This window comes from Augochlora pura, chromosome 4 (assembly GCF_028453695.1).
Source record: "Augochlora pura isolate Apur16 chromosome 4, APUR_v2.2.1, whole genome shotgun sequence".
Taxonomy (NCBI): Eukaryota; Metazoa; Arthropoda; class Insecta; order Hymenoptera; family Halictidae; genus Augochlora; species Augochlora pura.
Window position 1 is genome coordinate 19,710,426 of NC_135775.1, and position 16,987 is coordinate 19,727,412.

Sequence of the window (16,987 nt, forward strand, 5' to 3'; positions counted from 1 at the left end):
TTCCGCGCGTGAACGAGGCTTTAGGTTGACTGACGCGTGTCCGCGCGGGGGTGAAAAGGGCGGGCAAGATGGATACCTTGGATCCGCGTTAAAATATTCCCCCCATGGACAGGGAAACCGATTCGAGGGCCGAACGAATCACTGGCCGCCATTTCCGGGGCGTCTATGAATTTTCAGCGCAGTCGAAACCTCTCGATCCGGCTTCGTTTACGTTTCTTATACGGCCCGGTTTTATGGCAGCGACGCGAAGACACTTGAACGAAGCTGCGGGAGGTTTCATACTTCATCCCGGCCACGACACCGCGACGAAAAAGAAAATTTATGAAGCTGCCTCGCGCGCGAGGAGCTTACGCTCCGGAAAATATCAGCACGGACTCTCTGCTTTCCCGGATCTTTCCCGGCGCCTTCTGCAACCCTTTTCTTCCGCGAAGACAGCCGCCGATCTTGTCTTTTACGATGCTCTTTGTTCCTCGAGGGTGCTTCCTCATAAAGGATTTCCATACTCTTCGCCAAGCGAAATTGAAAGTTATTATTCCCTTCGAAACCCATTGCCTCCGGTATTTGTACGGCGGAGCACTGCCATCTATGGGGTTCTCCGTGGGAAAATAAGTGAAATTTTCTTCGAGTTCACTTTTCGCTTTGATATGTGTTATATAAGTGCACTCTACCGAGTCCTCTTTCAAAATTATTTCTCAAATTTTAGAATTGCAGACTTAACTATAGACAATTTTATTTTGCAAATTTTGTTGTAGTTGACACTTGGAAAAAATATTTTCAAGGAGATAGAATAAAAGAAAAATTTATGGGAAACTGTAACGACGATGAATAACTTTAAAGTCATACTTTCGTTAAGTTCATTCCTTTTTTACTCGTGTCAAAATTTCGCCTCGTTCAATATTCAATAACTCCGACAGACATTGACTGAAGAATGAAGTTTGGTTGACTAAACTGCAATATGGTGAATCCGCTCAATTTCCAATGCATAGATAACAAGCATTGCTCGCGAATGACCTAGCTCTGGTTTTTGTCTGACAGTCTGGCATTCTGCCATCCGATAGTTAATCGTAACGATAAGTGGAAACGGTAAACAATGAACAGAGACACGCGAAGGTATACATATTCAGTGTCACTTCAGTCCGACAGATTTTAAAACGTCGAAAATATCTCTGACATAATTATAATTTGATCAATATAACAATCACTATATTTTTTTATAAATTTATAAAAATAATACAGTGTTAAGAGAATAAGGTCGAATTAATATGATTTATTAATTCGTCAGTTTTATTTAATGTAAAACTTTATTCCTAGTCTTTTCTGAGTCTGCTGCATTTTTAAAAACGATGTTCGCTGAATGTTAATCGTTGCAGGGAGATTGTATTACGCTATTTCCATCACTTTCGCAGTCAAATGAATTTTTAATCGGTAAGCGTAACGGTAGCTTGACAGCGTCATGCTTGATAACACCAAGAATTTCCACAGTAAAGTCTTTTAAGTTCCCTTTGCGTGTTTAATGCAACCTGTGATCCAACGTTGTCTTGATGAAATATGTAACAGTGCCAAAGCTGCTCGCCCTATAGGGTGTCTCAAAAAGCTTTTTCCATGCAATTCAAATCGTATCGAAGTACCAATACGGTACAGACGATATTGTTGTTTCGGAATAACTTTCTACGAAGCCCCGAAGACCGCCGATACCTTCTCGCATATACATATATGTATATTGTTTCCCGTGAGAATTCTAGCCGACGTTTAAACGCGTTGGAAGATCATGGTTTCCAGTTATTGTAAAACGTGTCAAGTACAATCGTTATGCTTCGACTGCATTCCAATCGCATGTAAAACATTCTTTATGCAACTATATTAGAAGAAAATATTTAAATGTTTCATTTTTAATGGGACACCCTGTATACAGACTTCTGAGACCAGCAAAGGGTCAAGAGTGTTTTATAAACATGGAACGCCACCCAGATAAAATTAATTTATTGCAAACGTCGACGTGTGAGTCATTTGAAACCGTTTACCTTGTAGCACGCTCGAAACTCGATGAACCATTCCCAGGTGAACCTAACGAAACGTTCGGTATCCGTCACTTGGAAGTTGCATAAATAAGCGATGCAACTGTGCACCTTTCACGGTTTTAATTCGGCGCCCCAGGCATCGAACTAAGTAGATCCTCGTCTACATGAGCGATTTAAAATTCAAATGTGTATTATACCGTTTTACCGTGGCTTCCGTTTTCAATTAGAATACGTTCTGGTTCGCGCATGCTTTAAGAAGAAAATAAAAATCGTCAGAAGTGACGTCAATCCTTCTCGAAATAACGAAAAGAAATATAAGAAAATTGCATTCATCGATTTCGTTTCTCTTCTTTACAATTTATTTTTATATAAGTTCATTGTTCGTGTGGTCGCATTAACTATACAATTTAACTATAAATATACAAAATTGAGAAAGATATTTCCGAATATTTTTACCTAGGTTTGACAGTAAATTATTAGTGTCCATATCAAATATTAATAAATTTCCTCTGCTTCCACCACTGAGAGGTGCGCGAAATATTTTCGAAAGAGTAACCAAGACGCCGCGGCGAGAATTGATCCTCGCAGCTGGGATCAAGGCACGTTCTCGTGAAACCTCATCCCCGTTGAATGAGCCGACGCATAATCAATGATAATTTAAGACCGTCGGGCGTCGCGGTTAACAAGTGAAGCGCATCACCGTCCGCCAGTCTTTGTTGTCTTCCCGAGCAGAGAGCGCAAGTGGAAAAGAAAAGCGCGAAGTATTTCACGTGTCGAGGATTTATGCCAATCGATAACCGACTCCATCCGACAATACCTATGTAGAGTGAAAGATGGCGGTCATCAAGCGAGATTTAAGCCGCCGTCGAGGCCAATAGGAAATTAAAAATCGTTTTATCGATACCATTTCAGTGAAATATTCGGCCCTCCGGAAAATATCGTGCCGGAGGAACGAAATTGAGGATTGCTCCGACGACTGATAACTTTACTAGCCAGAAAGGCTTTATGAATTATCAATTATCGCGCCGTCATAGTGCTCGATCCTATACGGGTTTTTGGACCGAACTAATAACTACTAAATTAATTCGTTTTCGATCTGGGAGCAGTAATACTTTTTTGAAGAGCGTAAGAGGATCTATCAATTGATGAAAGAGATACCAGTTTAGTGAAGAGAATTCAAATAATTTTAATTTTTATTATTGCATTAAGAGCTTAATTACTGACTACATAAAGCTTAGTTAATATATAAAATAAAATATAATTGAACTGTAATTAATATACAAAGTCTAATATAATTAAAATATAATCATTCTATAAAGTATATTATTCTATATTAAGTATATTATATATATTAATCTTAACAAATCGAAATGATTAAGTAAAGAATTAGGATTATTTAAACTTGTGATAAAATTAAATCTTTGTCATCAATCGATAGATCTCCACATCTTTAAAAAATTATTAGATGTCTTACACCGATAAAGAATTAGTTCACGAGTTATTACATAACAATATTGTTCTCACCCTGTATAGAAGATTGTTAGCATAATCATCGACGTCTCAGACAAATGTACTGAATTGTTTCGTCGCAATGAGATTTCCGATGTATGATTTATGTCCAAGACACGCACAAGTGCCGTATCACGTTGACAGCAGATTTGCATCTTAATTCAGTCTCGTCGCAGCCGGTACACACTCCTGTTAATTAAAAGCATTCATTTGCTTTTGTACGAGAGAACTAATGCAAAGAGATGCAAATAATGATCGTCACAGGATAATGAATTTCAAAGTGACGCTAACCGTCGCGCTTCAATTTCCGCGTGAACAAAATTCTGTGTTCAATTTCGATTTGATAAAAAAGAACTATATCTCGCTGCGAGGATAAAGAAGATTATTGCCTATTGTGATCTATATTAAAAATTCCAACTCTCTCTCAATAAACCCTTGTGAACTGAACTGACAATGGACCTTCGCGTGCTTGTCTTTTGTCCTGGAAAATTCCTGGCGTAGATATGGAGAGAATTGTATTTTAACATAGACAATTTCGAGTAATTAAAATTAAATGACGAGGACACGTCGTGGTTAGAAAAAGATTCAGTGACGAGATCGCAACAAATTACGTAAAAGACTTCACTTGACTACAGAACAACGTGTCGGTGTGTTGATTGTATAACAGAATATTAGATGTTACTGTATTACTGTTTGTACTTGTTAGTAATAATTTTCTTCTTCGTAATCTATATACAATTATTCTTGATGCTATTATTAAAATTATTAATAGTTGTATATTATTAATATTATTAACTGTATTACAGTATGAATATTATTAATAGTACTATATTACTAATAGTATTACATTATTAATATTAGTAATGGTACTATATTATTAATAATAATCATATAATATTGCATCAATGAATATCACTATAATCAATCTTATAATTACCCTAATCACCCTAGAATCGAGTAACTTGGTCTCTTCGACGAATTCAAGCGCATTGAAAGAACAATTCAGCATTGCAACATTTTTCAAAAACGAGTTCTTAAGTCATCGCTTCGCTCGATGGACACAAGCCTCGATTTTGGTGCGATCTCTAAATCTATGCAGCTGTTTCCACCTCTCTCCTTCACTCTCCCTCCCCCTCTCTCTCTGTCATTCTTTCCTGTCGCGCGTTGCATAATTAGGTGTTTGTGTAAGGCGTCCACCCGCAGCGTCCACAGCAGAAATTAACATTGGGCGATCCCGGCGATCGCCGCGTGAGTTAATTACTTCTCGGGGCGGTCCGCTTTGAAACAAGAAACGCGTGATTACTTACTTTAATTACTCTTTTAATTACAGTACGACGCAATTATGCCTGGCCGAGGAGGCGGCGGCGGAGAATACAACGTTCAGACGGGTTTCGGTTGGACGAACGGCGTGGTCTTCGAGCTCCTTGGCGTTTTCCCGCGGTTGCAGTACAACGCGTCCAAGTTGAATAGCCCGGAATATGGACAGTAGCAGGTACCAAGAAACAATCACACTTTTGCAACAATCACCTCTAGATATTTGCAGAAGCATGAATTTTCTTCGACCGTTTCGCAGAAACTGAATCTTTTCGAAAATTCAATGTGGAGAAAAATGTCAGACAAAATTACCGCTATAATTAATTATAACCGCTAAAATTATCGCTATACTGCTGATTTTATGTGTTTATAATACAAATTTGAAACGATAGGAGCTTCAAAAATGAATTTAAGACTGTCTATACATTATTAATAAACTCACTGAAACTACTCAACAAGGAACGAGCTTTCTTTCACGAGCTGAAAATATTTATTTTGCATAAAGAGTCCGATTATTTTTGAGAATTAAATGTTTCAAATATTTGTAGAATATATTACAGTAAAATATTATAATCCTCCACTTTACCAAATTTAAAAATTACATTTCATTAACTTCGTAACCAATTACCTATTTTTCATGTTCACATATCAGCAGTTTAGCATCCAGCACTTTATTCACCGGTTGTCTAGTAGTAATCTTTTTAAAAATCAGACATCAACACACTACCTATTAACGTTAAAGATTAATATCATGTAAAAAGTGTTTTCGAAATTATCATTTAAATGAAGTTTATCGAGTTTCTTCTGCATACAGCTCGACCATTGGAATTGCTAGGCGTTCGGTAATTTTGCATTTGCAAGATACGGAATCTAATATCATACAGCTTCGTTACTATTACATTAACATACTGGTGTCTATCTGGAATTGTTCCCGGTGCCTATGCCGGCATATGGATTTCAGGCTAATTAAAATTCTATTTTGATCTATTCGACGGAATTGTAGATTCCGCGGGCACATAGAATCCGCAGGCTGCTCGCGACTGGGAATAAACAGAATATTCCGTGAATTGATACTGGTTTGGTAGCATTTATTGGATCTAGATAGATTCCGCGCATATCCGCGACGTTCCGGTTGCCTTACCTGATGATCACTGTCATGCACAGAGTCTATTGAAAATCATGAAATGACGATAACGAAAATCTGCTTGGTGACCCGGATGCGTTTCTAAAATGCTTGCCGTCGAACCGAGGATTAATTATCGTCCTATTCCACCGATACGAATTCACTGTTACAATTCTTTCTATATAACTGTAAAAATCTAACATAACAATTATACAAATCTCCGATTTCACGTGTTTAAATAACAGCTGGAACAACGATTGCGTGCGAACGATGCATCGCGTCTGCTGCTTCATATTTTACTGTAATCGCTCACCAACTTTCACTCTATCGAAAATAATTAGAGTTGCAATTAGTTACGCTAGAAACACTGATTAGATAACATCTATCTCAACAAATCTATTTTTCCAGTTATTAAAAAGTAACAGAGAGTCTGTTATTTTATTCAAACTTCCATTACCTTATGCAAACAGAAGTCGCGATGCAAGAAATAGTGGCTGTTCAAATCTGTATTTTACTTCAAATATTACCCGTATTTTCGAAAAAAATCCATACGTCCTACCGTTTTGATTGCAGATCAAATGATAACATAATACTCGCTTAAAAAACAATGCACGGTGTTTTCTTTATTTCTTGTAAAGAGTTAAAATACACGATTCCGCGTAAAAGAATCGAGACAATTACAATATCGAGAAAATTATAATATATCGTGACTCTTGTTTAACTTTAAAATAATTAATCGCGTTGCTACTCCCGCGGAATTAATAAATAAATAATCGAAAGGACAGAAGAAATCCGAAACTATCGACTGACGAAATGGAACTTAATTGTTACGCGATTGTTATGCAAGAGAGATTTGAACCGAAAATGGAAATCGATATCGAAGAAGAGAAATATCGGAAAAAATACCGAGTCGATATATAAATCCGTGAATTATTATTTCATTATTTCGCCCAGTGCTTTCAGTTGACCGATTGATTTGCTTTTATGTTGCAGGTTTTATTGACGGCAATGCAGCGCGTATTTTCCAACGAATCTAGTCTATACGGAAAAACAGGGCAGCGCGTTTTATAAAACCCACCGTCGCGTCGCTTCGACGCGAGTCGATCTATATTTTAAGAAAGTTACTGTGCCCCGATGTGCCTGCAGATTGTGATCGTCCCTACGGTGAATCGGAATTCTTGTCTGTGTTATTAACAGGTAGTCGGTACTTTCATCAATTACGCGGAGAGTCCCAATCAACGTGCACAAGATGCTCCGAGGGTCTCTGAAAATCGTGTCGACTGTGTCAAGTATTGATCGTTGATAGGCTTGCGGATATCTTTATGTAAACTCCTATTGTTGCATCTAGTTTCGCGAAAACCGAAGCCGAGAAAAAATATCTTCGTCGTCTAACAGATTTTTCATAGTCAACATAAAATGGAAAGATTAATTTGTATGTATTTCCGACACTTTTACATCGAATGCCTAAAGATCTGTGGTTAGTTAAAGAAGAGAAACTATTTACATATACATTGCAATACAATTTAAACATTCACATCAAAATTAATTTAATATTATAACGATTAGAATCTTTGTGAATCTTTGCGCAAAGTAAATAGTTTACTCGTCAATTGCAACAGACACAGGTCGCTCTTTTATTCACAGTTTTGATAACATAATGGATGAAATTTTCTTGAAATTTTATCAACCGATTTATACAACAAATATGAAACTGTGTCGATATGAAAACCAGTCGGTAAATAAATCGTATTTACTTAAAACATTTACTTAACAAGTATAGAAATACATTAAAATCGATTGCACAAAATTTTTAATAATATAGTCTCCACCGTAATTTATGGAAGTATTGACGCGCCTGAATATGAAATCGCTGAAACTTCGTCCGCCTGTGTTTGCCATAGTAGCATAAGAGGCCCCATAGTCGTCGACTCTACGAATAATCCACCTAGAAATTTCGGAATCCCTTCGTACGTTCTATTGTTCGAGTACTTCTTTAGTATAGTTGAGGAATATTCGGATCGAGATGCGTGCACAGATCGAAGGGATGCTCAACGAGTTCTATCGTTCGATCGAACTTAACCCTTTGCAATCGACGGCATTTTATCTCTATATCCTAAATCGTTCTTCTAACCTTCAGTATTCCTATTTTATGCGACTTCTTACATTTTATGCGACTTATTCCATTTTATGCGATTTATTGCATTTTGTGCGCAGAAAATTGAGTCCTGTAACTCGTGCGACAAATTCTAAATATAACTAAAGGTACAAAGGTTTGGCAATGTAAAATTGATTTTAATATAACAATTTCAACAGCTGCCCCAGAGACACCACTCGAATGCAAAGGGTGAACACTGCACGCGTCCGTGTACGACCAGCGAGCACAAAGTATAATTTTGCGTGTAACTCGTCAGTATTCTAATTTTAATGCTAGTTGTTAAACGGTGTGTTAGTTAGCGACTAAGGAAGAGACTAGCATACGTTTTCGGTCGTTTCGTGGGGAGAATGACGCTGGCGACAAACCTCCAATTAGGCCGATGCATCATTTTTATCGTGTGCCCGTCGACAACCATATTTTAACTTAATATCATTTTTTAAACGAATATTTAAACATTTAGAAAGTTTCCGTGCTACTGAGAACAGCTTAAAGGAAATATGCATTTAAGTATATTAGCGTCTGTTTAGGACTTAATCTAGCAATGGAGTTCGGAAATGATATTTAATAAGTATAAATTAAATGTTAATTTACTATGTATACGATAAGAGTTTTGCAACGGCCCCACTATTTGTTTATCCGTGATCTGGTGCGTTCTCAAGGAAACGTTATCACGTAACATTACCGGTGATTCAGAATGGAAAAGTGTTAGAACATATTGTAAAGAAAGCGATACAGATACATATATATATACATATATTTAGTAGGTATATTTTTATTATACTGTTGGAATGAAGTTAATAAGGATAATTATTAAAAAACCGTGTGTGTATTACAATAAAGGATAATGTATTTTATCAGAGTCAGAAATATTTTGCTTCTCTGTGGAGGTTCACCGAAAAATCAATGATCCCATTTCCCATGGTGCGATGAATGAAACCCGATTATTGTAGAAAAGATTTCAATTATAATAATTTATTCTATAGTAAAGTATTAAATTATATCTAATAATAGTCTTGAAATTGAAATATTTTGCCAATTTATAGTCTATCTAATATTTAAAAAACACAAAATCGAAGTCTGTTTAATACTTAAAAAATCCAGCACTACTTCACAGCCATTAGCTCGATGTAATTTGTCAAACGAATTTACAGCTGATTGGAAATTGAAATTAACTAAAACGCTCGCACGCGCTTATATAATAAAACGTTCTCACGCATCCCATGGCGAATGATGATTCCACGGCAGCTGATTATTTGCTAAAAGTTTATATGGGTTTCTATAGGCTTAAATACATATAAATAAAAAACAAAAAATACATATTTTGATATACCGACATTTAAATATTTTGCCAATAACGATTTAACAAAAAACTTAGTAACTAACGCAAGGCCTTAATAAATAACACGACGCGTTAGTAACTAAGGCAACGCCTTAATAAATAACGCCATGCGTTAATAGATAACGCGACGCGTTAGTAACTAACGCTTTTGACAAAATTCGATAGAAATGATGGTCCACACGAAATGTATTGTAGAAACAAACGCGCGAACGGACCGTGCTTGCGCAACACTATTTTAAGAAACAGACATTACTGTATAAAAGCAAACGCGGTCAGTGCATTTTCTATCGCGATAGTAATTCATTTAATTGAAAATGGAGAACTCCCGTGCACTCTGATCTATTATCACGCAACGCTAAAGGGAATTTGTAGACGATGCAGCGATCCTTGGATCGGCTACCCGCAGTGTGGCAATTTATTTCGGAACTCTAATGCAACGCGTTGCAATTTTCGCAACTCTAAAACAACGCGTTAAAGAATCTTCGCAACGCTATTATTTCGAGATAGCGTAGCGACAGGAGCTGTCCCCAGCCCCTTGAAATCCACCCCGGATTCCTACGCTACGCACCACCCACCCGCCTGGACGTCGTAACGCCAGGACGGATGCACCCCTTCGTCCAGAACGGTGGTTCCAGCTCGCAAAATAAAAATTCTACGAGCCGGCCGCTCTGGATATAGACCGAGGTCTAGTAGCGCTGTCTTTTTTGCACAGAGATGGTGTTTCACGGCCTTGTGCTGCGAGGTCCGATACCTCCGACTATCTCGTTTAGATGAACGCGATTTGAATCGCAACGCTAATTACTATTTCGAGAACTTGTAATTTTAATTCGCGATTCTAAGAAAACATCGCGAATGCCACACTGCGGAGCGTCGCAGCTCCGGCATGGGCCCTGAAAAACGAATGCTGCTACTGCAACGCGATCATTTCGCAACGCTAACTTTGAAATCTACTATGCACAGCAAACAAGATGAAATCGCGATTACTTCATTCGCAACGCTACGCTCTAGCGAATTTATTTCAATAGTAATGGAAATCGTGTCTATTTTATTTGGAACACTAATTTTTATCTCTGTTCAAAATTGATTAAACAAACGCGTGGTCATTTCGCAACGCTACTTGCAAATCGCGGACGTGCCCATCTGCGCTGATCGTTGGGGCGGCAAGGCCTGCCCATATACTACTACTACTACTACAACTACTATTTTAACAAACGAGTACAGTGACAAAGTGGTAACGACAATACGGTGGCCTCTCTCAACAGTCTGTTGGAGAGGCCTCTTCGGCATTTAGCCTCTTCTTTCTTCGGCGATTCGCCTGATGAACCTAGAACCTTACACGTGCTCCGCAGCTAGTAGAGAACCGACGAATTCCGAAACAAAAAACTATGTCTCGGAAAAAGCCGATAATCCAGCTGGTGCAATGGAGCCGGTATCGTTTCGTTTCGAAAGCCCTAATTCCCGCGCGTACGCGTTCGCGACCGCGGAAGCTAAGAGAATTTTCAAAGGATCGATTTCGAGCCATGCATCGAACGTCATGCACCGTTCAAATAAAGTTCGAATCGAACCCTTTGAGCCCTACCGGTGACTGACTGTCGGGCGAATCGCGGCCTACCCGAAAGAGAACGACAGTCAGTCCCGGCCCTACCTAACAGTTCACACACACGTTAAGGCAAGTTACCTAGCCTACCTAACCCTATATTTAAAAAATAGCAAAGCAATCACACCAACACATTCGCTTCACGATGTGCACACATACGCTGAGGAGCTAACCTGCGGAGAACGTCCCGGGACGCCTCTGACACCCCAACATGATCACATTCGTTCACAACTAAGGTACATGTTAGTTCCTGAAATCGACTGACAATGGTAGCGATCATTGCGATTTTATAATAATTAAAATTTATTCTCTCGTGATTCTAATCGACTAGTAATGATAGTCGTTCTAGCGTAAATTCCATTTTGGTACAGTTACATTTTTAAATCCTTTAAACCGATAAGAATTGAGAATGAGCATTCTATACATATTCTATAGAGATCGACGTTGCACGACGCAGATTTCATGGAATATGTTCAACTCTAATTAATTACAATTCCAAAAAGCCGACGCAAAATCCACTGCCTAATCACACTCACACAAAGTGGAAATTACGTCGTGCACGATGCGCTAGTCATTGTCAGTCGCTGGTTATGATTATTAAATACCGTTCCATGTACCATTGCTCGCACCCTTCCGAGTAACCATGAGCACTCGAAAGGATTCGAGAAACGAACATGGAACCTCAGATCTCTGAAAATCCTATCTAAAAAAAAGTCATTAGTTCCGCGGATTAGGATTCTTTAAATTCACTGTATATATTATATATTAAAAGTCGGTTTTAAGACGCTGAATTAATAGAAAGCCTGTGTTAATTAATGAAACATTACGATTCCCTTGCGTTTACTTCACGTTTCTATATGTCGAAACAATGACAAATCTATTAAATCGACTAAACATTTGTAAATTCTAAAAAGCCCGCGTTCCTACTCCTACGATTTGGCGCGAAAACTACGAGAGGCGAGAAAATATGGCGGCCAGTGATTTGCCGCAACTTCAAGTCTTTAGAAAAGACTGGTACACCGCGTTATCAGAACAAAAGAAGACTTCCAACATCTAATTCCAATCAAGCAAAATCGAATACAATACATGAAGCAACTCATTATCACGTTAAAATGATTTATTCATTCGGAAATATTAATTATACAAAGCAATCTGTAAATATCTCTGCGCAAAAGAACGCGATACAGGATTTCCGCCAAAGGATAAGAAAGCAATATTTTAAACTTACCTATATCCTATGATAGCGTGGGAGCTTCGTCAGAGATTGAACCATCGCGTTTCCAATCACGTTACCTTTGATATTTAGTTAGCTTCGAGTTGCAACATTTGTATTAATTACTTTAAAAAACAAATAATTAAGCACTGGCTGCAGAGTTGCGTTCGATCCAGCGGGAATGATGGCGCTGTCGCGTGAGAGATAGTGACGCTCCTGGTGGCGAGAAATAGAAGCTCGCATTGCCTGGTAACCAAACAACTTCTGGTGTGAAGTAAGTGAAGCAAGTTGTAACGTGCATTGCTAAGTTTGTCATAAATTATTATTTGCTAAAACGTATAATAGTTTGCATGAACCAGTTAAGTGCACAAATCGATAAATATGTTATTAGATCGATTTACTATATTTTCGTTAGTGAATTTGTTATCTCTGACTTCACTACAATATCAATCGATGCAGTGGGAAAAAGTTAAAAATGTTAACCAAAATCGGCTGGCGATAGTTTGTTCTCGTGATTATGTTAATATTATGACAAAGATGTTTCTACTACGCAAAAAAAAGAAGAGGAAAATGAAGAACGTTAACATGTAAGTGAACAAAACTTTATACTCACTTTTCTTTCGAATCAACAGGAAACAAGTGTTAATTAATGAAGCATTATGATTTCCTCGCGTTTGTTTCACTTTTTTATGTATCTAGACATTAACGAATCTATTCAATTAACTAAAAATTTATCAATTCTATGAAGCTTGCGGCTCGTGCTTCCACTACAATTTCGCGCGTAAATTATAATAGGTAGCGCTACTGCGCAATCGCACTACGCAACCGCGATACCAGCGCTAACGAAAGAACGACAATTGGCGCCTAACTTTGATCGAATAGAATAAAATTTAGATCGAATAAAATTTCCGAATAATAAGCGATTTTGATATTTAATTTATCAATTTCGGAGTATCAATTATACGAAGCAATTTCTAAATATCTGAACGCAGAAGAACGCGATATATGAATTTTGTCAAAGGGTAATGAAGCAATATTTTATACTTATTTATATTCTATGAAAGTTTTTATATTAATTACATCAAGTAATTTTTAACACACATTGTTTCTTATTCATATAATGTCGTTTGCAAAGCGTTCAACCCTCATTCAAGAGTTATCAGTATTTTAAATTAGAAAAGAATTGTCGACAATCATTGTTTATTTAACGTCGATGGTAAATAGCAATAATAAATTCTAGTTCCAATGGATGGGGCTGACCTCAAAATGGGAGGGGCTATAGTCTCATTGGCTACTATTTTCGCTAATAACTTATAATCAGAGCTACAAAATTCATTTTCTCTAAGTAAAAAATTATTTAAAATGACCCCAGGATCCCTCATTTCTCAGAGTTACAATAATTTCTATACACCCTGTATACCTTGAATAAATTCGCATCAGCTTCGAACAACAACGATACTCGCGAGCTCAAAATAGCGGAACGGAATGACACGAAAAACTTTGAATTCTGTCCCCTGCACTACTTCAGCCGGGTCCGTTTTCCAAAGTTTCGACCGCATTCGAACACAGAGAAGTTTCGTTTCACGCACAGAAGCGGTCCGGTATCCGCTCGGTGGCATGCGAATTGAACTTTCTTAGGTTCCGCTGAAATTGTATGAGCATCTACATTCAAAATGATTGTCCACCGAACTTCGACAACCCGAAAACCACCGGGTAAAATGGGAGCTGCTTTCCCTTACGTCTTGTATCGGGATGGCCGATCCTGTGTACCAGGTGTCCGAACGAAAATTTGCATACACTGTATAACAATACGAACGCTGAAGCTAACAGGCTAAATTCTGGAGTAATTTCGAAGCGCCGCTTCCGTGGAAATGGTGATCTCAATTAAATGCAATTAACATTTAATCGTTCGTTTCGTTTCGTTCGAAATAGCTGAACACGTTTATATCTAATATCTATTGTCAAATATGATGATATAATTTTATTTTATGTTATTTATGCATTCACATCATTTAGGTAGAATATCACTTTATTTAGGTAGAATATATCAATATTTATAATAATATATTATCAATATTTGGCGATTGCAATTTGATATAAATATACAAAGAATATGAATTTTATTCTTTTGTGTAAGAATTTTCTGGCACCAAAGTAATTAACGTAGATATTTGAGGATAACTGTAAGTACCAGGATGATATCGATCAACACGTTTTAATGAAAATTGGAAGGAAGATGAGCAATGTCGAGGTCTTTTCTTTTTGCTCACACAAAGAAGATTGACACCGAGTCTTTATGAAGACGGAATGATAAGTCGCTAGCTGCGTAAAAGGAACTTCGTCGTCGCTATCTACTGACCGATATACGTGTCTTTTATGGAAGAGGGAATTTTAATAGACTCCTATATTGTTTACTTCCTTTTGCGAACCTCCGACGAATTGCAACGCAACAACTCTTTTATGCATGGACGTCTTACGCTTAAAACATTAACAGTTGATTAAGCTTTAGGAAAATTGTTCGACATAAGATTTTAAGTAAGTCCTTTTGAGAAGAAATTTTTTATTTACAATGTTATTCGATATTATTCAATTTTTATTTATTTTACAAGCTGAGAAATTTTATAAAATTAATTACTTTCTCGATATCCTTACGTATTATATACAATGTTATTTAATATTATGTATAATATATAATAGTAATATAATAATATAGTAATAATAATACTATGTATAATATTATGATTAGCGTAAAAATTAATTTATATATCTCCGCAAGAAGATCTAAATTGTTGTTGATTAAATAAAATATGTTTAACTAATTGTTCTATTGTCGTAGAGGGTAGAAAAAAAGTTGTATTTTTAGTCGGTATTTCAGAACATGTGATACTCCGCCTATAATAACCAAAAATAATTAAATTGAACAGTAGGAGACATCTACGAATAGAAATCGTAAATTCTGTATCTAAAAACTTGGCAGTTTCGCCACCGATGTCGCCACAATTCACTATTTCCAATCAAATTCTTTATTTTATTAAATATTTCAATATTGCGCTATTATTAACAATCATTCCCTTAGAAATTGGCAACAAGTAAGTTTTTTTAACAATCCTGAGTAAGTTGAAAATTATTTTCACTTACGAATCAATAACGTTCAAAGTTTTCATAGTTTGCAGTAGCTCTTTTCGTTGACAAAATTATATAAACATAGTATTATAGAAAACAACACAACGTAAAATTTTTAATAAATTTCGAAAATACATTTACAAAGTTAATTGCATACTAATTTATTGTTTATGATCTATATCTGCATTAATATGCTTCGTCGAACGGTGCTTCATTCGAACCGAACAGAAATATTTATTATTTATAATCAGCGCAGTGTAATTAAAAAGGCACGTTGAAATCCTGTGTCAAATTACTTACACCGATGAAGTCTGCACGCATAAGTTTAATTATCGTTTGCTTAATACGACATCTGGCGTACCATTGCCTTTATTGAATTATACGAATAAACCTCGGGCGACAGCGTTGTTGATTAAAATTCGTTATCGAAAACGCACGTGTGACACGTGTATAACATTTTACGAATCCGGCACAACAATTGTTCACATCCTCAGAGACAATAATTCTTCAGAAGTGATAAACAATTTTCATTCGTTCATTTCGAAGCATGTATCAATTAAATCAAGATGAAAAATTAATAACAATCATTGCAATTTATAAATATTAATTTTTAAGAATTAATAAAACATGTGAACTTAAAATAGCGTCATCGGACATAACTTTCCGGTAGACCTAATATATTCGAATTATTAAATTATGCTTTATATTAATTTTCAATAAAGCACGGCTGAAAAATATTTTATTTTTAAATATGATTTCAATATCTGCAGATGCTAAGGTAACTAGTTTACTGTAAAATACTTCTTTATTAAATTGACTACTTTATAAAAGTAACCTCTGTTATATAAAATGACACAAATAATAAATAATATTATTTCTTAAGAAAAATTCAAACCATATGGTCCATATTTAAAAAAGTGATCGCCTTTAAAAAGGTATTTGAGTACTTATTATCGGAGTAATTTCGCAATGGGGAACCTTTTCGATCTCGCGCACGCAATTGTCGCGTCTCGTCCCACGGCCAAACACTGTCGCGTATCGATTCAAAGGCGTTTCAATTACGATGGAAAAAAATTAGATCCGATATAAGTTCCGCGGCGACGGGAAGGCAGAATGCCGAGCGTAATAGAATTCTCGCGCACCCTATAATCGCGTCGCGAGCCGCCGTTAAATCCCGCGCGATCTAATATTCGGGCGAATCCCGTGGACCGATGGCCGAAACCGTACGAAAACGTTGCTATTTTCCGGCTGCCCTGCCACGCCTGTAATTTAACGCAATTCCCGGCGATAAAGCGAAATTGGAAAATTCGCACGGCCGTCTTGCGATCCGTTTGCTTTGTAATAAGTAGCGATCGTGTCGAATTGCGATACCCCGGGCCGAGCGTTTCTCGCGCCAGGAGCGTGCCGTTCGATTAATTCTGGGGCCACATAAAACGTAACTAATTCCCGGCGTTCCTCTTTCCGTCAAACAAAAATCGAGGAGATCCGCCGTTCGAGAACGAATCCAAGCCGGGCAGACCAATATCCACGACAATTTTTCTCTCGACGAGCTGCCGCGTCGCGACGACGACGACGAGCATCGAACATTAAATTACC

General features: G+C 37.1%; 1 protein-coding gene across 1 annotated transcript in view; it reads left to right on the forward strand.

Moving 5' to 3' along the window:
• The window catches only part of LOC144468438 (trehalase), a 63,815-nt gene extending 54,837 nt beyond the window's left edge, over positions 1–8,978 (forward strand). The window contains exons 9-10 of the mRNA XM_078177896.1: positions 4,858–5,019; positions 6,958–8,978. Coding sequence (XP_078034022.1) covers positions 4,858–5,016 — 159 coding nt within the window. The 3' untranslated portion in view covers positions 5,017–5,019; positions 6,958–8,978. The remainder of the gene's footprint in view (positions 1–4,857; positions 5,020–6,957) is intronic.
• The last annotated feature ends 8,009 nt before the right edge of the window (positions 8,979–16,987 follow it).